The sequence below is a fragment of the Leptinotarsa decemlineata genome, unplaced genomic scaffold (genome assembly GCF_025532065.1).
Source record: "Leptinotarsa decemlineata unplaced genomic scaffold, Ldec_3_MD MMD2_P_RNA_scaffold_6, whole genome shotgun sequence".
NCBI lineage: Eukaryota > Metazoa > Arthropoda > Insecta > Coleoptera > Chrysomelidae > Leptinotarsa > Leptinotarsa decemlineata.
The window spans coordinates 5,995,405-6,021,208 of NW_027412533.1; the positions used below are offsets into that span (position 1 = coordinate 5,995,405).

General features: G+C 33.6%; 1 protein-coding gene across 5 annotated transcripts in view; it reads left to right on the top strand.

Moving 5' to 3' along the window:
• Window positions 1-456: 456 nt before the first annotated feature.
• LOC111512611 (uncharacterized) overlaps window positions 457-25,804 on the top strand; it is a 46,476-nt gene continuing 21,128 nt past the window's right edge. The window contains exons 1-4 of one of the 5 annotated variants that reach the window (XM_074169879.1): window positions 5,679-5,834; window positions 7,614-7,669; window positions 7,799-7,885; window positions 8,437-8,632. In XM_074169879.1, coding sequence (XP_074025980.1) covers window positions 8,452-8,632 — 181 coding nt within the window. In that variant the 5' untranslated portion in view covers window positions 5,679-5,834; window positions 7,614-7,669; window positions 7,799-7,885; window positions 8,437-8,451. Of the gene's footprint in view, window positions 611-5,296; window positions 5,410-5,675; window positions 5,835-7,613; window positions 7,670-7,757; window positions 7,886-8,436; window positions 8,633-25,094; window positions 25,246-25,804 lie in introns of those variants that run through there. The other 4 variants (XM_074169877.1, XM_074169878.1, XM_074169880.1 and 1 more) reach the window with 4 other exon arrangements.

A 25,804-nucleotide genomic window follows, 5' to 3' on the forward strand; every position in this document is an offset into this window, starting at 1 on the left:
GGAAGATTCGATCACAGGGTATTCAACTCCGGGGAGGATATGGTGGTGGAGTGACATATAGAAATGTTGCGCTTTATTCAGTCTTCTTTAGACGCTCACTCTACTCACATCTCTCTGGTTGAGAATCCTTGCTCAGATGAAACCGTACAGAATCTTCACTTACTCTTTCTTAGAGAAAAGATGAGTGCCAAAGCATTGATGCGAACAATCTGGTGTGGTAAATTTGGACGTCCGAACCTCTAAATCTTCCATATTCACCAAATATTGTATTGAATTAGTTCAATTCAATTATCTTAATGGGGAAACCGCCGCTGATGTAGACAAAGACAATAAACAAATCGCCCAATACATATTTTCCAACTCTGAGACTTCCACAGCACCTCGTCGGTCATCAATTGGGAATAAGAGTCAATTCGGGTGTCACGCAAGCCAGAAGGCGCGGAGCGCCGCCACTCCTGATGGCCTAGTTGAGAAAGTGCCAGTCGAACCGCGAGCGTCGCGACGTCTGGTACTTACGGACAGAGCGATGGTGCGGCGTATTTCTCTTTCCGTCGCGCGGACAGGGAAAACCCATGGGAATATTCTTGAGCCACGGCACTGATGTTCATGGGTATGGTTATTATTTTGATTGGGCTTTTAGAAGAGTTATTTTAGGTGGCAGAGAAAGACAACTATAATATTTTTGTAAAATCGTGAAAATAGAAAATTATGTCATTGGGAGAAAATCAGATGTTCAATTTTATTGAGAGTGGAAATTGATGGAAAATTCGTGGAAAAGTTCGCAAAATTGTGTATATGAAGTTAATGATATTTGCTCATTCTGCTTTCTGTTGATTGTGAAAAGTTCAAGTTTTCATTAAATGAAGTTATTCAAAAATATAAAGTAAACTATTTTACTTGAATATTACTCGCCTTTTTTCCAACACCAAACCGTTATTTTAACACATCGACACGTGTTTCGATCACCAAGAGAGAAGTTTGATCGTCCTCTTCAAGAGGAAGGTTGTTAAAAAGGGTCAAAACAATCAAGCGGATTCAATAATCAGGGGCCAACTACGGATTTGCGTCATCGTCGGAAGACCTTGTGAATGCAAAGACTACTCCCAACTGAGTCACGGGTGCAGCTAAAGCAACCTGCGTAACATCCGAGTCCAAGATAAAAATAATATTATGAAAAAACTAAAAAAGGAACTCTTTGATAGCAACACAAAGTAAAGAATAAAAAATAATTCTAAACTAATTTAAGATTGTGGTCGAATGCTTGATGTAACTCATGACTTTTAATAAGTCTATAATCAAAGTGAATCTATTTACAAAAAATTAATTTACTTGTGAAAAAGCGTGAGATTCTGAATATCCATTGTTATAAATATTTCATTAGGAGCTGTTTGCTAGAGGCATTCCACGCTTTTTTGCAAAAAAAATTATTTTTTTGTAAATAGATTTATTCTAATTTCAGACTTATTGAAATTAATAAATCACATCCAGTCATAGGACTTTTATTTATTTTCCATTTGAACGATTCACTGAATGAATCTACTGTGGATAGAAAACCAATTATGTTTTCCAATTCAGTTGAACTACTGAAAAAATTCACAGACAGCACATAGTGTGTTGAAGTTAATGCACATTACACCAATCCTCAGTCTAGTGAGGACATGATTGGCCGAAAGTCTGCGACTACTTATGACTTCTCTTATGACTCATTTCAGAGGGATCACCGTCCCATGGCGGCAGGGTACTAACTGCACCAACCTGCCAGGAAATACTCTTTTGATCCTCAAGATAACCTGTTATATCCATGCTAGATTAAGCAGCACTGGAATAATATCTGTAGACCATGTTCTATAGCCATAATAGATTACTGAAAATATTGCAGTTGATTGGTCGATACTGAGGTTGTCTGACATTCGAAGTTCAAGGTTCCCTAGTAACCGCAGAAACTTATCCATATGAGGACATCTCAGTCCTCTAAAGGTTATTTAGCCTCCGGCTTGGGTGATTTATCGTTTAAACGTGAGCGTTTTCTAACCTGCTCAGCAGGGGTTTATTTTCTCCCTTGATACAGATTCTGCTTCTGCAGCTCATAAATTTGCTGAAAGGCAGATTCATAAAATATCCTGCTCGTGTTAGGAATCACACGTTGAAAGGTAAAACCTCGTTAGTCCTTAGCTCGCATAAGTTCTCAACTTTTGAGAATGGGAGCGACAGCTGATTAACGGAAAAACAGATTTTGAACAGAAGGCATTGACTTGCATTGACTTGCTTCATGGGTGCACCACCAAGCCTCCTAGGTTTGTTCACAAGATGAAGAGAACTGAGGAGTTCTTGCTTTAGATACGATTGCAGAATAATTTGGCGTAGTTAAGACAATGCCCATCTCTTGGTAGATCAACTTATCATTACAAAAACAGATATTTTTCATAAACTTTTTCTGAATATTTTCAGTGGAATTCATATACCGACTTTATATACAGTGTCACCGATAAAGTCCGCATCAAATGGGAAACTTTTTTATTTATCGTTTTATGTGAAATTTGATTTTGGCAGTAGATTTTGCTTAAGAAATGATGTCAAATGGCGTCTACAAAATAGGTCATGTGATTTCCTTAACCTGTCAAAATTGACATTTAAAAAAAGAAACATCGAAAAATGACATTATTCTTCAAAATATCCAAAAATATCAAAGGATAAATTGTAATTTTATACCCACACACCAAGTTTCAAACCCATAATAAGTATTTTATATTTTCACTATTTTTCCGCACTCCAGCTTTTTCTACTTATCAAAATTTAAGCACACCTGTACTAAATCATTTATTTTAACTAAACTCGTCACCGAATTTCTTTTTTTGTAATATAATAATATTTTAAGAGCCTCTTTGATGTTAAAAACAAATTTTGAAAAATAAAAGTTGTCAAACTTGATGCAAAGTTCATCTAGTTTCAACGGGGCTTTCAAAACTATACAGTACTTGAGTTTTTTAATGAGCAAATGGCCTCACAATATGAATTAGAACTAAACGGAACATTAGGAAACATCATTTCGTGATTCTTGAAGCCCATTCAATAAAAGAAAAAAACTCATAGTATTTACATTTACCTAATCCGCTAACAACACTAATTTAAAAAAACTGGGTAGGCTGTGAAAAAATATGAAACTACATAATGTGTTTTAGAAAACGTCACTGTCACTGAATAAATTAGTGCCCGTTAGTTCAATGTAATGTATGAAAATTAAAATAATATGTTATCTTTACAAGAAAAAATTGAAATTGTGCTAATTTGTGGTGAAAACACATTGCATCGACAAGTGGCTGATATTTTTAACGCAAGACATCCTGGTAGACATGTACAGCAATCCACTGTAAGTAGGATTTTAAAAAAATTTAAACTGACTGGTTCAATTGAAAATACTTTTAAAAAACGTCATAATCCATCACGCAATAATGCTGAGGTTCAGTTGGCTGTCTGCCTGGATGTTATCGAACAGGGAAAATCAAGTATTACCAATATTGTAGATAGAACTGGCGTTAAAAGAGAAAGCGTAAGAGCAATTTTACATAAAAATAAATTCAAACCCTACAAACCCAAATTTATAAATACCTTCAAGGAAAGAGATTTCGATGTTCGACTAGATTTCTCTTTCTGGTACCTAGGAGAAGTAGAATTAAACAGAAAATTTCCTTACAAAATCCTATGGACCGAGGAAGCTACCTTCACATCGAACGGCGTAGTCAGTTCCCAGAATTGTAGGTGGTGGGCTCAGGAAAATCCTCATTTTGTGATAGAATGTCGGGACCAATATTCATTTAAAACAAATGTGTGGTGCGGTGTTTTAAATAATCAGGTAATGGGACCATTCTTTTTTAGACACAATTTAACTTCTCAAGATTATTTGCAATTTCTAAATACTGAGATCAGTGATATAGTGGACAATATGCCGGTTGAAATAAGACACAGTCTGTGGTATCAATGTGACGGGGCTCCTATTCATAGTTCAAGACAAGTCAAAGAGAAACTATTAGAAATGTATAGGGGCAAAGTTATTGGGCGAAATATGGAGCAAATATGGCCGCCTAGGTCGTCAGATTTAACCCCACTAGATTTTTCTTGTGGGGTTACTTGAAACAAATCGTTTATAAACAAAGACCTTTTCGTGACGTGAATCACCTAGAAACTGTTATTAGAAACTCTATTTTAAACATAAACCCTGTGAGTATCAGCAACTCAATAAAAGATGTATCAAGAAGGACAATTATCTGCATAGAACGCGATGGAAGACATACAGAAATGTAGTGTATTTAATGTCGTGAGTCTTTTTTTCGTGTTTTTTTGCTATTAGGTATAGGTACATGTTTATTTTCAGTTCCTTTTAATTAAGATTGAATTCCACTTTATTTTTTGTTAAAAAAACAATAAACACTCTAAGATATTGTGTCCTAATGTTCCGTTTTGTTCTAATTCATATTGTGAGGCCATTTGCTCATTAAAAAACTCAAGTACTGTATAGTTTGGAAAGCCCCGTTGAAACTAGATGAACTTTGCATCAAGTTTGACAACTTTTATTTTTCAAAATTTGTTTTTAACATCAAAGAGGCTCTTAAAATATTATTATATTACAAAAAAAGAAATTCGGTGACGAGTTCAGTTAAAATAAATGATTTAGTACAGGTGTGCTTAAATTTTGATAAGTAGAAAAAGCAGGAATGCGGAAAAATAGTGAAAATATAAAATACTTATTATGGGTTTGAAACTTGGTGTGTGGGTATAAAATTACAATTTATCCTTTGATATTTTTGGATATTTTGAAGAATAATGTCATTTTTCGATGTTTCTTTTTTTAAATGTCAATTTTGATAGGTTGAGGAAATCACGTGACCTATTTTGTAGACGCCATTTGACATCATTTCTTAAGCAAAATCTACTGCCAAAATCAAATTTCACATAAAACGATAAATAAAAAAGTTTCCCATTTGATGCGGATTTTATCGGTGACACTGTATAATAGGAAGAAATAATTATCAAACCAATACAATTCAAAAATGAATGAAGGCTTTGACAATTCATTGAAAAACTCATATAGTTATAATTTCAGTTTTTGAATTAGTGTTCGTTAAATTATTCGTAAAAGTACATCGCTAATACACAGAGTGATTTCAGTTATATAGATGATCTTGAAAATCTGTTTTAGGTTGAGGAATCCTGTATAATATCGGATATCTGATATCTGCATTTTTTTTCTAAAGATACTTCTGGAGCACCCTGTGAGTAGAAATAAATATTGTTGTTCCAGAAACACATCATAAGAACAGCATCGAGCCATCACCAGTTCCTAGACTTCACCAGCATATTCATAAGCTTCTGATAGCATCTGATTTCACTTTTGATCATCATAGTAGTATACAGGTGGGTTAGAACAATTGTTCATTGTGGTAATGGATAAACATAAATGGTGTAAAAATTGGAGTATTTGATTCTTGGCCTCCGGTATGAAATGTATCTCTACATCCAAAGTAATTCGCACCCACAGCTTTGAATGAACTTCTGTTAGTTTCTTTTGAGCTCCCTATTTTCTTTTATTCTTCGTCCATAACTACATTCAGACAGAATTCAAAGATATTTTGCGAGAATATTCTTCATTTATCAATCATGTCAGTCAGATCTGACATTTTCAGTTTTTGATCAATCAAATATATATTCAGTTTTGAGTTTTTTCCATAATGAAGGATTTTTTTAAGAAAAGTTTGAAAGATCTGTTACAATTTTTGAAAAATATGCGTGGCACTAATAAACTGGAAATAACCTCTGAAGACTACATTACGACATACAAGGTGGGTGAACATTTTCATATCAATATTTCCTTTGAACGCTATAGCAAATTTCACACTGACAAATAGGTATTCCAAACGAAATTATTGACATTTTCATAGTTTTAATGAAAAATTAACTATTTTGGTTTTCTTCAACACCATTAAGAAATGAATAAGGTTCTAAGTGAAATAATTTATTCAACAGCGAAATTATCAGATTATGTTTTTGAATATGGAGTTCTGGTTTTCAATTAAGGCATTATAATATTTTTTTATTTCAGTTGAAAGAAATCTTCAAATTTCTAGACATCAAAACATTCATATGTGATTATTGCAAATAATAAATAATTGGGTTCAGAAAAAATGAACTGGGACCGACTTGAATACAAAATGTGGTGTAAATAGAATAATTATGAAATTTTGAATTTTTCACTAATTCCCAAAACTTTGCACTATTTTGCCAAGCTTTCGCTTCTAATGAGAAGCTTCTTCAAAGCCTATAATTTATCAAGTTCTGGATTTTTTTGTCTTTGAATACTATAACAAATTATACTTACAGTGAAAATAAGTGAAAAACAATTAAGTGAACATGAAATTTAATGGAAAGAAGAAAAGGATTTTTTTATGTTCGACAAATGTCATACCTTCACATAAATGTCATTTTTCAATTGGCATGATGATTTGATAATCGTTAACTTTAAAGAGAGAGCTATTGATTGATAAAATTTTCATTATTATTATATTATTTTTGATGTAGTTCAAGTAAGTTACTGTTGTTGAGATTGTCAATATCAGTTTTTTCATTCATATAATCAGAAGACTTGATTTCGACCATTTCAAGAAAAAGGCGTTTTGAAATATTTTTTCTGCATGTAAAACTGTGATATTACAGTAATTTAGTTTATGTCCTGTTTCCATAGGGTGTTGTACTAATGCACATGATTTTTATTGAGTTTTATGTGGTTATTCTATCATAAAGTTATTCCAATATAATCCAAGTTACAAGGAATGTTATCACTTTTTTTAATCCGTTTTATATTTTCATTTAGTATTCAAGTTCTTTCTAGTTTCAATAGTTTTTTGGCATATTTTGATATTTCGTTCATTATGAAAAAGTTTTATGATATTTGACGATAAATTTCCAAGGTTAGGTATAGATTTAAAAGAAAACTTGATAGGTGAATTATCATTACATAAATTACAGTATTAAAAATTATTTTATTGAGAGTTTTTTTGAGATAAGAATGATAGATCTATATGTCTCTGAGAAGACTGATTTTTTTTTGTTTGAGGGAAGGGTATACAAATTTTTCTATATTTTTTCAAACAGAGTATATTGAAATGGTCGAAATTATTGAGTCTTCTGATTGTATGAATAAGAAAACTGACATTGATAATCTAAACAACATATATAGTAACTTACTGGAACTACACCAAAAAGATAACAATAATGAATAACTTTCTCTTTAGAGTTAACGATTATCAAATTACCATGCCCATTGAAAAATTACATTTATGTGAAGGTATGGCATTTGTCAAACAAAAAAAATACTATACATGTTTAACTTCTTTTCGTCAATTTATATGTTCAATTCATTGTTTTTTACTAATTTATTCAGTAAGTGTAATTTGCAAAAATATCCACAACTTATTAAATTATAGGCCCTGAAAAAGTTTCCCATCAGAAGAGAAAGCTTGGCAGAGTAGAGCAGAGTTTTGATTTTGACTGAGAGACCCCTTTAATCCATTTTACTGTACATTTCTCCAGTCGCTAAGATAATCCACAGTATCACATTTTAGGATAATCGGGTGTTATGAAGGCCTTATGAACTCCATGCAGCACTTAGGAATTGAAGGTACTTAATGTTCGTTTTCCAACTCGATTCGAATCCATGTAAATATGATCCCAAAGGTTTGTTTTGTTTCGGACAAACTGATCATTCTTTATCAGTTCTGATATGAAATCCATTTTACTATATTCGTAGGCTGAGAACACTGCACAAGTAATACCGATACAGAGACATTGAGAATAAAACAATTTTTAGCACACCGTCCACTGGATTCTTCAGATAGTAAGTAGATTCACTTGGATTTGGTGTTTCTCTGAGAAATTTACATCAATAGCCGATGTTGTATTACGAGTATCCCTATGAAGTGTAATATTTTCCAATACTGAAATATAGTGGTAAATTATTTACGAATAAAAAAAAAATAAGTCTCATTGATCATTCTAGATTTTTACGTATATTCTCCAATGCTATTCTTCTATCTGAATTTCTGTACAGTTGGGTACTAAAAATGTCACTGAAAATGAATTTGACGTTCTTTTCGTCGTTCTGTCAAAAAAATCCATGCTGATGTATAAGATATTCTATATTAAGTTTGGTTATACACATATCTTCCAATCATTCGGTCCACAACTGATTGTTTACAGATTTAGGATAGTTTCATTTTTGAAATTCAAACTTCATCTTGTTCAACAGTTTGCACAAAATCAAATTAAGTGAGAATTGAGTATTTGAATCAGTCACCTGGCAATCAGCAACTGAAAAAGTTTTCTATTAATTCGTTACCACTTTTTTCAACAGTCCCACGGATTTTCAGTTGATTGCAACTGTTTCAGCTAGTGAGAACGACAATGTATGAACCTGTTTCGGATCGATGTATTACGACTACCATCATCAAGCCTAGCAAACTTCCAACAGACGAATATCCCGTAAGCGGATATGGTGATAGAAGAGATTTACCGCCCCCAGAGAAACCCCCTCGTAGAAACAGCAGAGCCTTGAGACGGACCAGTCAACAGGAATCGAATGAAGGTAAAAATATACAATTTTCAAGCAACTTCGTCGTTGGTAACAACAATAACTTTTGTAATAAAAGGTAATAATGGAACCTCTGGCGTAGAATGAATCCAAAACGAGCACTTTTCCCTATCACTTCCTTCCCCTGATGATGCCAACTTGGTTGGTGAAACGCGCGTCAAGAAAAGTATTGCTTATGTTGTGATTGAAAAAAGTACTCGTTTTGGAATAACGTATGTCATAAAATCGCTTTCAATAAATGTATTCCACTGTAAAGATAATACAAATATTTGTACCATATCTGTCTTGAAAGAACGACTGTTTTCCTCGGATAAGGAGTGAACTTTGCCACTCAGCTCCAAAATCTTATGATAATACGAAAAATATTGATATAAAATGCAATGAGGACGTAAATAGTCCACTATTACTACACAAAACTGCGTCTTAATTTAATTCATGTTATATATTTGGTTTATGAAGGTATTTCTTGACAGTGGTTATTGATACACATTCTCACGAGCAACTTATGTCGAGGACTGCAGGGGTTATTTACTACAGACGCAACAATTTCTAAATGTTTCTCGTTCGAGACAAATTTTTTTCCAGCACCTCTAGCTCTTCTTCCAGCTGTTTGAAAATTTTCAACCGATCCTTTCTTTAATTTTTTGGAGGTTACGCACTTTTTACGATGAAGAAGAATAGAAAACCAAAAAGCCTGTGGCCCAAAAAACGAATCTCTCTTGAAAATATTCTCTTCTCCACTCACAATGGCTCATCCTTGAGCAGCCTGATGTGAAACTTCCACTGAACAGGTTCAAATTGATGGAATTCTGCTCACCTGAAAATCTAAGCCTGCTTCATTGGCCAGCTGTCACGAATTAAATCGCGCCAATTCCTATTATTTTATGATAACAGACCTGGTAATATGCACTTCCAACCAGAACCAATATCCTCCAAAGACGGAAGTCCATGTTCCTATTATTGCCAAAGGAAGTATAACGGTAGAACAAATGATTTGAAATCTGTTAAAATCTGTTTTTCCGTTAACTAACTGTCGCCCATCTACGAACGACAGCTCTCAGAGGTCGAAACTCATTCGAGCTGGATAATCAAAGAGGTCTTTTCTTTTAACGTGCGATTCCTGGTCTGGGCTGGACGATAGGAAGTAAAAATCGATCGTTTGGCCTCGCGGCTTGAACCACCGGTTCACACCGTGGTCGATTCAGTGAGTGGCGCAAAACATCCACGTTAACCCAAAGGCCTAATTAATCAAACATTTCTCGAATAGTTATCAAAAGAATTCAAAGAAGGCTGTGTGATTTATATTATTATAAAAAGCACCACCATTATAAATACATACTTTTTCATATTTTCAACATATATTTTTCAAAGTACAATGTGACGCAAACACAAACCCAGATGCATAAACATAAACTGTTCTTGTTCATCTAGTATAGTGAGGCTAGTGTCATTTATCATAATTTGATAAAAGTGAAAGTTAAAAAAAGTGAGATCGAAATTTATCAAGGAAGTTACGTAAAGCACCCTCTGCCCGCGAATGGATCAAGCAATAATGTCGATAATTCTGTCAAATACAGCCCCAGAGCTTCAGAGTTACAAGCAAACAAATTAACGAACAAACAAACATACATACTTACAGGTGAAGCTAATAAAAGCGTGATGAATGAATAAATAATAAAAAAGTATTTGAACATATTTTCCCTACAAATTCTGTGTTTATCGTCCTTCAACATTGTTTATCATTGTTGAACAATCGTTTTGCAATATGTTGATGTTCGAGATTACCTAGTTTTCATGCTACCTGATTCGAAATTGCCTATGAACGGTGTAGAAATATCCGATCTTGAATACACTTGAGTGTTTGTAAAAATTGAACAATCACTGTCACTTGATGAACAACATTCCACTCACAGGAAGGAATTTGTACATCGAAAAAAGTGCAGCAGACTGTTACGGTTTTGTACAGGAACATTACAAGTGCGATAATTGTTAAATAACAACTCTGAGATTTTTTTGAGCAATTTTTGAAAAGTCACAAAATAGATTCCCGTTGAAAACTTGAAAAAATAGCTATTTTTCCATTTGGTATTAACAATTCACTTATCATAATTTGTCTTACTCTTTGATAACTGAAAAAAAGTTTTTATTCAAATTTCCATTGTTTATTTAACGAACAATTTGTTATAAACATTTGAATTTTTTCTATATATTTTTTCTCTTTCTACACAATGTGACGAAACAACTATGTATTATTTTTCGATATCTCATATCGAATTTTAGAAATGATGTTCTCCTTTACTCCATCATTGTCACCTATTTTTTTAAGTTTAAACTCACAACTTATAAACCAATTGAAATATTTATTTATTCTCTAATTATTAAAGAACAAATTCAGTCAAAAATTCAAACACTCGCCCATTTATTTATTACATATTATTTTATGAATTATAGATAAAAATAAGTTGAAAACATTTTTTACTGAAGTTTATTAGTCTAAGCATCCTATAAATATAAGTGAAAATATCTTATTGATAAAACTGCATTAAATGTTCATAAAAAGTGTCGGGATGATTATATCTATTCTGTGAAACGTACTTCCATTTTAGTTGAACCATCAACATCTCGTCACCAATCCCGTCCTCCTCAGGATTTTATTCTTTAGAATTTCTGTTTGTTATGAGCGAAACCATGGCTGAGCAAAGTAAAAGAAACTATGTATTTATTCAGATCAGACGAAATTAAATAAAAAATAATCGAAATTGCAGAAAACAAAAACAATGGAAACGGTGAGCTCATTGAAAGTCGTGTAAATGATGTTGAATCTCTAGTTGAAGTTGGTGCTCGTTATCACAATCAACGTTATAGTGACTTTGTTATATAGCAAAAAAATGAACCTTCTGCAATTAAAAAAAAATCTAAGATTCTTTACTGCGTCTTCATGATCATATTGAAAGTAGTAATGATTGACTATTTACTGTCAATCAATAAATGGAATCCATGAGTTACAAACCTACGTAGCAGACTTTATTAAAACATTTAGAAGACCATTATGGTGGTGATATCATTATATACTCTTCGCAATGAGCTCGGTAATGAACTGAATCCGGAAGATTGGGGCTGGATAAAGGCTGGAAACTATGTTTTATGCAGATCAAAAAACAGGAAAATTAGCGAGACAGGAGTTGAGACTGGCCTGAAAGAATTGTTCCTTTAGATGATTTTAGTAAAATTAGCTCCTGATAATCTGTTGAAATTAGTCCACTGCAATTGCATTAAAAACTGGATGCCGAAAGGCTAGACTTCCATGTTCGTCTTTTTGCAAACATTGCAAAAGAGATATTTATGAAAATGGCAAAAAGGTTGCAATTGAAGATAACGAATTCAACGATACTGTAGAAACCGAGTACTCTGATTGTTACAGAACTTGTAGTTATAAGAATCTGATTCGTCTACAACAAAAATGGTGAGACTAAGTTTTCTTGTTCGTAGACTGCTCTCTTTCCCCACTAGCAAAGAAAGATATGATATCGAGAAAAAAGTTATCAAAGGAAAAGCTGAAAGTGATAGGTATTGTGAATATATAGTGGATAAGTTATGTAGTAGGAAACGAAAATTGTGTTTACAGCTTGTCAAATCTAGGAAACGACTTCAAAGACTCGGCTTAGGACCTCTCCTAAGATGCGCGTTCGTTAGTTGACTGTGCGAGAATGAGAGAGAGAGAGAGAGAGATGGAATTTTCAAGTCTCTTCCTTGTTTTGATAAGCTCTACTCAAATACTTGCCTTTTCAGAAAGACGATCACTGAAAATATGTAGTTATTTCATATTGTTTCAAATCATGCCCTACAGAAAATAACGCCAGCCGCCACTGGTAGCCATAAACCAAGCTAAGAGCACGCGAATGTACGATGTTTGCTACCGCTCTAGATGTATCGTGAATAATGTTACTGATTTCGACGGAATTCCAGCGGAATTTTCTAGCGCATTCGATTACGATATATAAACGCTAGCCACGAGCATATCGACACAGTCAAGATCGCGAAGCGATCTAGTAAGGCGATGTACATTCGAATGAAAGTTGAAGTTTTAGTTTAAGTGTTTGTTGTATTTAAAGTGAAATAAAGTTAAATTTGATTATTCAGTATAGTCAATCATTGGTCAACCCACGGGGAAAATCGTAACAATATGAATCAGCGTATACCAACAGATTGATCCGAATTTTTGAAAAATTGAACATGAAAGTGGCTTTCAAAACTGTTCGAACACTTCAGTAAGTGTTGGGTAACCCAAAAGACAAGACGACCGAAAAGACTTGCGAAATACGCTGTGAGGATTAAGACAAAAAGTGTGTCGGTCAAAGTGGGCATAATATAATTTATTTATTTATTTCATTATTCATTTTTAGTTTTGTTTCACCATATGAGTACAATAATCATCAATAGCTATAAAACTACAAATGAAGCTAGAAACAACACGTACTGGAAGAGTACTGTTGATCTCAGTTCTAGCCCTAAAGAAGAGAAAACTGAACTAGAGAAAAAAGAAGAAAAGAAAAGAAGGAGATAGGAAAGAGGGAGAGAAAACATTTCAATTGTTCATACTTAAAATTCTACAGAAGTATAAAATCTATGAAATCAATGACTTTCTGACTGACTAGCGATGAGATATTTTTGTAACTTCACTTGAATAAGAAAATTTTACTAACTAATATAACTAACAAGCTACAAAAACATATTCCGGATATATGATTAATTGGACCAGAGAAGTCTAGTGTCGCTCAATATATCACAGAATAGGTGAGGAATGCTTGAAATTGATAAGACCGGTACACTGTCATCTTCATTGAGTTCTTGAAGAAGTTGAATTTTATATAGGTGCTGTTTAATATATTATAGATTTTTTAGAAATATTTCCTCAAAACAGCTACTTATCTACTGCCTAATTTCTCACCTGATTTTCAAAATTCCGTGTGGCGACGCATAGTACTAATTCAAAAAATGAATCACATCTTTCCATTTTGAAGAATAAGGGCAAATACTGCCCCTGCTACAGGATTGAAATAAAGTGATTAATATGTGTCTGAAAATAAAAATGTATCGGTCTGAGGCTCTTTCTTCCATTTGAAAGATAGGAAAGGTTTTCAATGGTTCATCCTGAATTTTTCAATATTCAAAGTACGAACATGTCATTGTATGATTTAGACTTACGTCACGTTCAGTCACTAATTAAGATAATTATTATTAAACGAAAAGACGATAAATCGATAGATTCGCGTTGCCATGGTAATGGGTTATAACATCAAATCTTGAGAGGAGTTGGAGGGATTGGGGATCTTTAGGAAATAACTGAGAATATAACAACAATATTAATAATTACTACATTAGTAGTAGTCTCTCACCGCGTCTTTCTAACGTGATGATCTCAAAAACTACCGAACGGGTTTCACACTGTTTTTACCAATGCACGCAATGATTTAAAAAACGATTTCTGTGTATAATTTATTAATGTTTTGTGAGAATTGTTGTCGGTCATGCTACCAGTACGAGCTTTTGTCGATAACGCTACAAAACAGTTCATTACTTATCATTCTTTTATCATTACCATATAAAATGTGGTAATTTGAAAGCTATTTAGGCTCGATCCACACTATGATGCCGTTCTTGGTTCGATCTCGCTCCGGTCTCGGTCCGATCAAATCTCGCTGTGTCTACACTACTAGTTCCACACTCAGTCTGTCTCGACCCATGGTCGACATAGGACGTTTCTCGAAATAATTCGATGAATAGTACTCGCCAAAAAATGGCATTTTAATTTTCGATCGATAATAGCTATTAGTTTGGACGAGCAGAATACAAAAAAAAGATTACAACATAAAATGAAAAGAAGAAGAATGTTGATACATCCCAGTTTACTAACGAGAAAAGAAGAACGCGAATATCACACGTAATATCGTCATTTGATAGACGACGAAGAAAAGTTTATTATTTATGATCAAATGTTATAAATAACTCAAATAAAGTACTTATCTTTTTAAGAATCCCACGATTTATTACTATCCATGACTAGAAGAAAAATGTAACATCTCCTTGCAAGACCGAAGAAAGACTGGAGTTGAAACAAACACGTATTCACACTGTCGGTACAAGTCATGACAGGTCCAATCTCGCTCCAGTTTCGCTTCAGTCAAAAATTCTTTTCGACCAACCGATACCGGCGCGATGCCGGATCGGAACCAGAGCGATACGATAGTGAGAATACTCTGATTCTTTCTTGTTTGAGAATACTTTACCGGACCGGGAATGAACCGAGACCAGAACGAGATCGGAACGAGAACGGCATCATAGTATGGATCGAGCCTTAGATGGATACGAATTAAATGCGTCAGGTGCCTTTAACATTTCATGGACTAGCTTGGGAGTTATCTCAAAAATCTCGCGAGAATGAGGATTGAAGCGGTCTGACTAACCGATGGGTCATTTACGTAGAAAATAGTTTTTGCGTAATGAATCTTTTTCAAGGTTAAGGTCGCATTTCTGTATGGTGAAGTAAAGAGGTACTGTTTGTTTCAAAATTAAAACTGATATTTTTGGGAAATAAAGTTTTTGGCTTTCTACTACTCTATCTTGATACAAAAAAAACTTTCCCAAAAATTATTCACTGCTAAAAATATAACTCTTTCAATTTAAAACTGATAGTTTTGAACATATTTTTTTTTAATGAATTTTATTTAAAGTAATTATTATTAATAGAGTACCCGCCTTCCTCAGGGAGTTGATATTATAGTTAGAATAAAAAAAAATTAATTTCAAATAATAAGGAGTCGACGCTCTCATTTTATATACTTCTACCCAGCTATAGAAAAACGACTTCGAATAGTCCATATTTCGCAATGGCCTGCGATATTCCTGGATGTTCCGGTTACTGAACGTTCAAGACTATTCCCAAACATTCCCCAACATTCCGGTATGATCTGGAAAAATCCCTAATGGCTACCAAGACTATATAGGAAGACTATAGAAATTCCGAAATAATTTCAACCGAAAAGAAAAGGCAATTAACATTAATGAAGTCTGACTACCTGCACCTAATTGCACACGTATCAGATAATTTAATTCAACTACTAGAAACTGAGCCAAGCCAACCACTGATGAAATAAAATCGGAGTCCAGGGAATACTGTACCTATCTACTGAAACAACTAAAGTAGTCAGCTCGTTGCCGTAGTCATAAACGAAACGTCAGGCACGGCTAACAAACCCGGAAAATAACTTTGACATATTCATCCCCGGAAGTGAAAAGACACATCGAATTCTATTCTGGTTTTTTTTTTCGACTCCAGTCCACCCTTTCAGTAGCTTTGTACCTACATACTCGCTGGTGAATTTGCAGTAACGACCTACTATCATCGTTCTTTCCTCTAGTAAAATAGTCGCAAATATTTGACAGAATTTCAATACCACTTCAACGACGTTTTGGCATATTGAATAAACACATAGAATTCGTGCTAGTGATTCATATTAGTGATATGAGACTAAATATTATCTGTTTCCTAATAGTGAAAAGTAATAAATGCTAATTATAATAACAAAACGCTAATAGAGTGCCCAAACAAAATTTATGATTTCGTTATGATTTGCCACAGCTGCTATAATACCTTACCAGGTCCACCCTATTGCTGTATCACGAGCAAAAGATTCAATGGCCGTTCGAGTTGTTTCATCACCTGCAGTGGCGTGTATGTGGGTAATAAATTCAAAAATTATTATTAAAACATCCAAATGGTTTGATTTCAATATTTTGCCCACTTCTTTTATAACATGTCCAATACATTTTCGCCATTTTTCGAAATCGACATTCATTAAGAACCCCTTGAAGTGTATTTCGACATGTTTTATAAAAATGTGTTTATTTTTGTGATGAAAACCTTTAATTGTGACCAAAAGAGTTCAATGGAATTAAGTTAGTAACGCAGAATAATACTATTTCGTTTCTGTGACACTTTGTGGGCTGCACATTCCCTGAAACGGATTTAATTTGAACATACAATGGACAATAGTTCTTTCTTAACCACAATTCCATCAGACATTATCAGAAAGGCAATAATTTCATCATTTTCGATTAGAAGCGATTTTCTGTTTTGTTTTCCCAGATGAAATTTATGAAGTATACTAAAGTTTTCCAGAATTTCGTTCTGCCTATTATTGAAGACATAGTTTGGTCTTCTTTCAAGTCTCCTATTATTCTGTCGAAGGTCGGTATTTCTATGTCAAAATTAAATGAATGAATGTACTGTTCTTCTAATTGCAAATTTGTATTGTTCATCAACAGGCACAGTTTCTTCAAAGATGGTTTTGGTGATTCCACAGCTTCATTTTTATCTTATTCTTGAATGTATATGGAAAAGCAAGGTCTGCTCATGTTGCGATTTCTCCGTAGCATGGTCAGAAATTGAATCCTGCCATTTGATAGGAGGTTATATTTCTGTTTATATATATATTTTTTTTCTTTGTATTTGTTCCTGTCAATAAAAGCAATTATTATTATTATTATTATATATCGATGATCTCGAAACTCCCGATTTGGGAACACATTTCAACCAGAGTATCAACGGTATACGAAGGATTTTGGTATATGAGAGCTTCACATACATTAAACATAATAATCTCCTCAACAGGTAAAGTTAATTTGCTCATTTGTTTCACTAGAGAGAGATAAAATCTTCCCCACACGGTTACTGTGTGCAGAACATCCCATCTTCACATGGAGACCCATATTACCCCTGCGGCCTATGATTGTGTATAGGTTTTATCGGGTGGCTCTCGCCAGCCCTAGTCTCTGCCGTATGTGGGACCTGAACGTCAGTCTCCTGTCGTGGGTGACTCCCAGGTATCTTGCTTCGTTGGTCCACGGAATCTCTTGTCCATTGAAGATGACATTTCCTTCCGGTGTACCAGACTCCGGGTGAACAGTATCGCCTAACTTTTGTCAGGGTTTATACTTATTTTCCAAAGGTTGGCCCCATTCCTCTAATCCTACAAATATCTGGTGATTTGCGCGTGGCTGGTGAATTTCGCCAGTAGAGCTATGTCGTACGCGTAGAGTGCCAATTTGTTAAGTTGTTCTCTGGCTTAGGCACGTCTGTTGTGTATACCGAAAAGAGGTGTAGGGAAAGAACTGCACCTTGTGGGACTCCTGCTTCTAGAAGTCGCATGGTAGGCAGTGCGGGTCCTACTCTGCAATGACATCGTCGGTCTGTTAGAATTAATTTTACCATTTGTTTCGGGTAGCCAAAATTGCTCATTTTGGCTAGAAGTCCGTCGTGTCAAACTCTGTCGAACGCCTTGGAGACATCAAGGAATTTCGCTCCGGTAACACAGATTAAGACACAAGGGCTTCATCAATAATTTATATTGTTCAGCTAGTAAAGTACTTTATTAAGGCACTATTAGATCGAATTATGACGTCATCCTTTTCCAGCAAAAATTGAAAATATCACAGGTAAGCCAGATTCAATCAGGTAAGCTGTTCAGGTATGTGATACATTAAAAAGTGCTTCTGTAAAAAATAATTGAAAATTTCAATCTAAATTGAAAAGTATAAACAAGTTTTGGTGTCTAAAGCGAGGATTAGGTACATACTTTTTTACCCACCCTATTACAACTATTACAAGTCTCTTGAGAATTGTTATTATATTACGCCTATATGGAACAGCGATTTGAAAATGATCTTTTACTCTGCTGCTTAAGGAAGTATACTAATTTTGACAGCTACCTAAGGAAGCGAGTTTTATGACTTGCAGACGTATCATTGACGAATGTACGGTAGTATTTCTTCATATCGTTCGAAAACATAATATTATTTTCCATTTACATGTTTGAGAAACATTCCACATTCTTTCTTTCAAACAGCAGATGCTCCACTTGCCCCCAACACCTCGGTTACGCTCGTTGAGCACACAATTCAAAAACAGGTACATCAGGTACAGTTTTTATTATTGTGATTCATAATGATTCGCCGAGTGGATCATGAAGCGATTCTGTCGACTTCAACCTATGCCAAAGTAGTGGTTACGTGAACAGCCTATGCGAATATTTTTAATCCAGTCATTGATTGAGTTCGCCAGTGATAATGTGCTTATGAATATTCCGTTAAGATAGCCTTCCTTCAATGGTACGGGATGGTTCTTTTGTGACTATGATCGAACCGAACGGATCCACGAAAATATCGTTGTGATAGACTGGTGGTAACTTCAGTGAGATTTGTGTTTTAGTCAAGTGAGTATATTTCATTTTTTTGGCTCGAAATTGAGATTGGTGGTAGAATTTTTTGTTGAAAGCATCACCTAGAAAAAGTGGTAGATTCAGATCCTCAAAACAGTTTTCATAAATGTGAGAAAATACTTCGTTCCCAAAAGAGTGTGTCACTGAACGCTATATTTCCATATCTTAGGTTAAAAAATTGAACAAATTCCTAATGTCAATGTGCCAGAACAGAACAAAAATCATAAAAACAGCACTAGGGTTGAGAAGTTTATTCAAGTTGAAGATAAGCCCAACATGAGTTTTATTCCAACACCAAACCGTTATTTCAACACCTCGACACGTGTTTCAATCACCTCGTGATCGAAGAAGATTAAACTAAAAATACGTACATTGTTATCCTTATTTATATCATAGATACCTTTTCTAGGTATAATTCAAGTTTACGATATAGTGCAACCTACCTTCCAACAGTTCCCCTTAAATAATATAGTTAGGGAGCTAACTAATTTTGTTATTCAATAATTATTTCTGATAATATAAAAATCACAACTATATTATATATATATAGTATAGTATATATATATATATATATATATATATATATATATATATATATATATATATATATATATATATATATATATATATATATATATATATATATATATATATACTATAGTATATAACTATAGTATATATATATATATATATATATATATATATATATATATATATACATATATATATATATATATACTAACATAACTTCTTATTCACATATATTACAATCGATAGCTTCAAAAACACTTCACTAATATTCTTCAAAAGCTTCTGATTATTCCTCTTCCATATTCTCTGTTTCACTATCAATGTCGTCATTTAAATCAATAATGAATTTATTTCCACCATTAATATAGAAGTGTCCAATCTCCATATAGTCTTTTTCAACTGAAATTATTTTTTTCAATCTTTTCTGCTAGTCTTCTCCGGTAATATTAGATACTTGTTCTGTAACTAGCTCTATTACATTCTTATCAAAATTTTGGAAAATTATTTTTACGCCTGATGCTTTGTTTCAATTTGCCCAAATAAACTCGATGGGATTGAAAACACAAAAATAGGGGGGAAGTCTCAGTATAGTGAGCCCATACTTTTCAGCAATACTCTGAAGGGAATATACTTTTTCAAATACTTTTATTTGTAAAACTTCAATTAGTTGTATTTCATCTTTCCTCGAATTATTATTCGGTTCTTTGATGAGCTGTCGCGAATGATAGGAAACGTTGTTAAGAACTATTAAAGTATTCGCATCCAAATTTGGGATCAATATGTTTTCAAACCATTCCTCAAAAATATTAGCTTCCATGTTCTCATGATAGTCAACATTGCAGTCCTCAAGTTTTTTTCCACATGATTTCAAAGAATTTGGAACCCATCCTCTACTTCCTCCGCAATGCACAATGAGTCTATTGTTTGCAGACATGTTAGGCGTACACATTATCGAAACTCAGTCCACCCTTTCGTAACTGTGTCGTGGGTGTCGTCCGAATAGAAAATTTGCCGTTGTTTTTGTCTATATTTAATTATTTGTTCTAAGTATTTGTTATGCAATTCCACTATTCTTCTGCTTTCCGTAACTGCTTGACGTTTGTTTATTATTTTAAATCTAATTCCTAGTTTCTTTATCCAATTCTGAAGAATTTTGTATTCAATTTCTTCCTAATGATTTCAGTTGTAGGAATTTCATTCCTACATCGCGTCTTGCGTTCAAAAGGTTTGTTTTTGACTACTTTTCGTACAGTAGAGAAAGGAATTTCGGTCAAATCTGATGTTGCTTGTAATAGTTTGTTTCCCTCGAAACCAAACTTGAGATGTAGATTCTTATATACATTAAAACATTGTCTCTGTGTTTCAATGTTCAAATGCATCCGGATCTTATTCACTGGTATCTCTTTTTCGCATTGTTCACCATCGCTACTGGAATCACTACACAGGAAAAAGTCTGCGTTGTTATCACACTCGTTATTACTATTAGTACTTGTCCAAGAACGCCACATTTCAAACAGATAACAACAACGGTGATACTCATCCCCACATTATATTCGTCACCGTAACATGACTTCAAATTTAACTTTACGACTCTTCAGCCAATCTTAAAACTCGGTTAGTAAAAATTATCCAATACGAACCGCCAATTCTCCAGTCCACGTGGACTAGTTGGCAGCGGCATTATTTCTCTGTATTGGTTTTTTTGGCCTTTCAGATGCCGATAGCTTTAACTATTCACAATACTGGTTACTTCGACTATACCTGCATATATATATATATATATATATATATATATATATATATATATATATATATATATATATATGTGTGTGTGTGTTATTTTGTATATTTTAAATGTTGAATTATTTTTCATTCACGATATCTCAAAACAAGTGTCAACTCACTTATCGAGTATCATCATTTACAGTTCCGGAAATGGAAATGTATATAACTGTTATTTTATTAGGTATTAATGGAGTGAAACTATATAATAAAAAGTAGTAGTAGAATCACATCAAAACAAATGCCATGTAGTTCCTATAACTGCAAGGAAAATGCTTCGTTTCCAGAAGAATATATCACTGAATATTTAAAAATGGCATACCAACTGCACGAAAGCTGGGAAAAATTATAAAGACAGTACTAGGGGTCAGAAGTTTATTCAGTTTATGACCTGAAAGGATATCTTGCATCATTATAAAGCAGTGCATCATAATGACAAATTCATAAAGGTGATTTTCAATTTGTTCATTTCAACAGACGTGTAGCTTAACGTAACAGCTAAAATTTTCTGGTTCAGATTGTTTAGGTCGAACCCAAAACAAGCACTCCTTCAAAACACCAGAACTGCAATATACTATTTTCAAAGCGCGTTTCTCCAACCAAGTTGGCGTTAACCATAGAGATCATTTGTTTTCTTTCGTTCTAAAACAATGATGATGGAGGTCATTAGATGTTTCAACACGACAGCAGTTACAACATGAAAGCAGTCCTCCGCATTAATGGCCATCGATTCATACCTTACATATGTTGTCATATTTCTATAAAAAAATCAACTCCATGTCAGCCACCCCCTCCCCATAACGACTCGCATGTCAAATATTTCATATAGGAATAAATATTCCCTTGTATTTATTCCTGTGACATTTTTGATATTATAACGATAAGCAGTGTCGGAAAAAACTTGTTTGAGTTTATATTCAACTTCGAACATCTCATACCCAGTAAATTCTGAATAGTCAACGACAACTTCATTTTAAAACATGATGAATTTCCGAGACTCGAGTTTTTCTTCGAGGATTATCTATTACAAATCGTGTCGCAATCACTGATTTTTTATAACCGTAGTTTATCATTTCCAACCGTGTCTAATGAGACACGCAACCGTAGTTTCATTAAGAATTGATATTGATTTTAATGATTTTCCCCATTACCGAGAGTACGTTCAGAACAAAATCAATGATTCGAAATTGATGTTTCAGAACGAGGTTACTTTTGATCGCGTGCACTGTAGGATAGGTTCAACATAATCCCAGTTTAACTGCTTTAAAATAATCTACTTTGTAATGATAGCAGTTACTGGTTTAATATACGAACATGTCCTCCGGGCTGGTAGGCTGTGGTTGAAAAGAAATATCAATCGTTTCGACTGCTGATGCGGCAGACTTCTTCAGTCGCTTATGGTTGACTACGAAGATGACTACCTTTGCCTTGGCAGTATGGGGTGTCTACGGGAATATTTTAACCTGAGTACTTTTCAATTTTATTGAGTTTTTGTCGAAATCAATTAAAAAAACCAAAACGGAATATTTATTGAAAACATCAATTTGAATCAAATTACAGTAGTGAAAAAAATACAGAATTGCCATTTCCATTCCAAATTATTAAATTCTTGAGTTTTCTCTTCATAAGCTGAAGTCAGGCGTCAGTAACGTAATTTGTGTATACAGTTGTGGTAATATCTGAAACACACTCTTTCATGATATCATTTATAGTTCAAGTGAACGATGTAGTGCAACCTACCTTCCAACAGCTTCCCTTTAATAATATAGTTATGGAGCTAACTAATTTCGTTATACAATAATCATTTCTGATTATATGAGAATCACAATAACTATATATAATATATATATATATATATATATATATATATATATATATATATATATATATATATATATATATATATTTTGATTGATGCAACTAATTTTCCTTTATTTTAAGTATTTCAATATTAAATTCTACAAAAAGGATTTGATTCCCCCCCACCAGAGAACATAAAACTCATAACACAAGTCATCAACAAGGTAAACCGCATGGACATTTGGGAAAACTTGAACATCCATAAATTTAACAGTCATAAATCACTTATCGAGGAACAAGTACAAATCAAACCATAACAAGACCTCACATTCAATATATTAAACAAAACCATACACATTCCTAGAGAAGATCTAACACAAAACAGAGTACCTGATGCAGAACAAATACAGGCAAATTTACCTAAAGTATACCTGAGTTAAAACGCTCTGACCGTATAAAGAGGCAGACAACAGGATGACCAGTCCAGTTTGAGAGTGCCTAGAAGATGACAGTACTACCAACTGTCGAAAGCGCTCGCAGATAATTAATAGAAGATATAAAGCTTCAAATCCTTTTTGTAGAATTTAATATTGAAATATATATATATATATATATATATATATATATATATATATATATATATATATATATATATATATATATTGAATGATACAACTAATTTTCCTTTATTTTCAGTATTTTAATATTAAATTTCACAAACAGGGTTTGAAGGTGGTTTATATCTTCTATTAATTATCTGCGAGCGCTTTCGACAGCTGGTCGTACTGTCATCTTCTAGGCACTCCTCAAACTTTGAGGAGTGCCTAGAAGATGGCATATAAATGCTTCTCAAGTCTTAGATGCACACTAAAAAATTATTTTCAAATATTCCAACTGGGACGACCGCCGTGGAGGTGAAAGGGGAACGTTTACATATGAAAATTACCTTTTCAACACTGTTTTGGTGGCTGAAATGTTGTATGTAGGTTCGTTTTATGTTGTAGATGTGCAATAAGAAAGGATTTTCAAATATTCCTACTGGGACGTCAGCGGCGGGGGAAAAAGAGCGTTCTTAAAATAAAGTTACTTGTCATCACTGTTTCACCATGCCCTTTCCGGTAGGTGAATTCATATTTAGTATCAGCATAGCACCCGTGCGGAGCCGGGTGGTATGCTAGTATTGAATATTGATAATAAATTAGTTTTGAACTTCATTAATGCAATAAGTACAAATAATGGTTTGAGCGCAAAGTCAAAAAGGTCATTCTTCAATTTTTTGTGGCTTTTTTACCCCTTTCAAATAAAATACATGTAAAATATAAACAAATAAAAAATATGAAACTTACAAATTGAAACATCGAAAGCATGGTTTGGAATACGTTCTGAAGTGTTCGATTAAACAATAATTAATGATGAAAGTTTGGTAACCTAATTTACGAACTATCAAATTGGTAACTATAACAATAAACAATTTGTGTACACTAACCTTTTAGAATTGGAAAGTATCAAATAAAGTCATCAAAATCATCATGATACATACATGATACATATAGATGCCCTGGGTATTCGGAAAACTATAAATGATAAAGTTAGTATTCAAATTGGTCTAGGTTACCCCCAGTAGCATAATCCCTTCCTATGATACTCAATCTAGTAGCTCCAAGATAGCTCCAAAGCTCGATTCGTTCTATTTTTCAGTTCAGTGTCATTTTCTAATATCGTTTTTACAATTTTGGGTTATCATCAACCAGAATATCGGTGAATAAACTTACAACACCAAAACTAAGAAAATATCCGTCTTGGATTTGTGATAAGTATAAAGAGAAAATTATCAACATTGTAAATCTCTCGATTAAAATCAGGAGAAAACCACCCACTACACTATACTACATGACATCAGAGCATCATTAATTTTTCATTCTAACCTCGTACAACGACACAATTTGTGGACGAAAATAATAAGTAGTTTGATCATTTGCAACGATAGTACCTCATGAATATATCGATCGCGATGAGTCAATAACATCGGGTTCAAGTGCTTGCTATTGGATTCTTGATCTATGCTCTCATATTTTTTACAACTGCTGGACCCGATGAAAGTTTCGTTTGTACAAAGTCGTCGTGTCAGAAATAAAATAGCTCCTGATAATGGCATCAATGACATCCGGATGGAGGATGAAAGTTTTGAATCATTCGCTATGACCATGAATGTTCCCGGTAGGTTGGTTATCTATTTTTTTCATAAGCTATTACTATGGATCATTATTTTGTACATACCGAACAAAAATTGAATGTAATAACGTGATCTGTTAATAAACTGACAATGCACAAATAGCACAAATGACCTGACTGGTTTAAATTAATCAATAACTTTTTCACGTTAATCGGTTGTAGTAGTTAATTGTAAGGTGAATGTACGAGACGATAAAATTCTTTCTCCCTTTAAATTCCCTGAAGTGATAGCTTTCCTTTTTAAAGTCAAAGTCAAAATAAGCTTTATTGTCTGAAGATTAACATCTAATTAACAAAGCTTTGTTAAAATAATTCGAGAAACAAATTCACACATAGTAGCTATCCCTACTTGTCAAGTTATAATTGTTCGAGTAATGTTCTCGAAAACTATACACTATAAAATAATATACATTGGCAGGTAGTTGTTGAATAAAATTACAGGTAGTTATTGGACATATGTACAAAGAACAAAAAAATAACAAAAACAATTAGTATTTACATAGCACAGTACATCACTTGCACAAATATAGCCAATAAGAGTTTA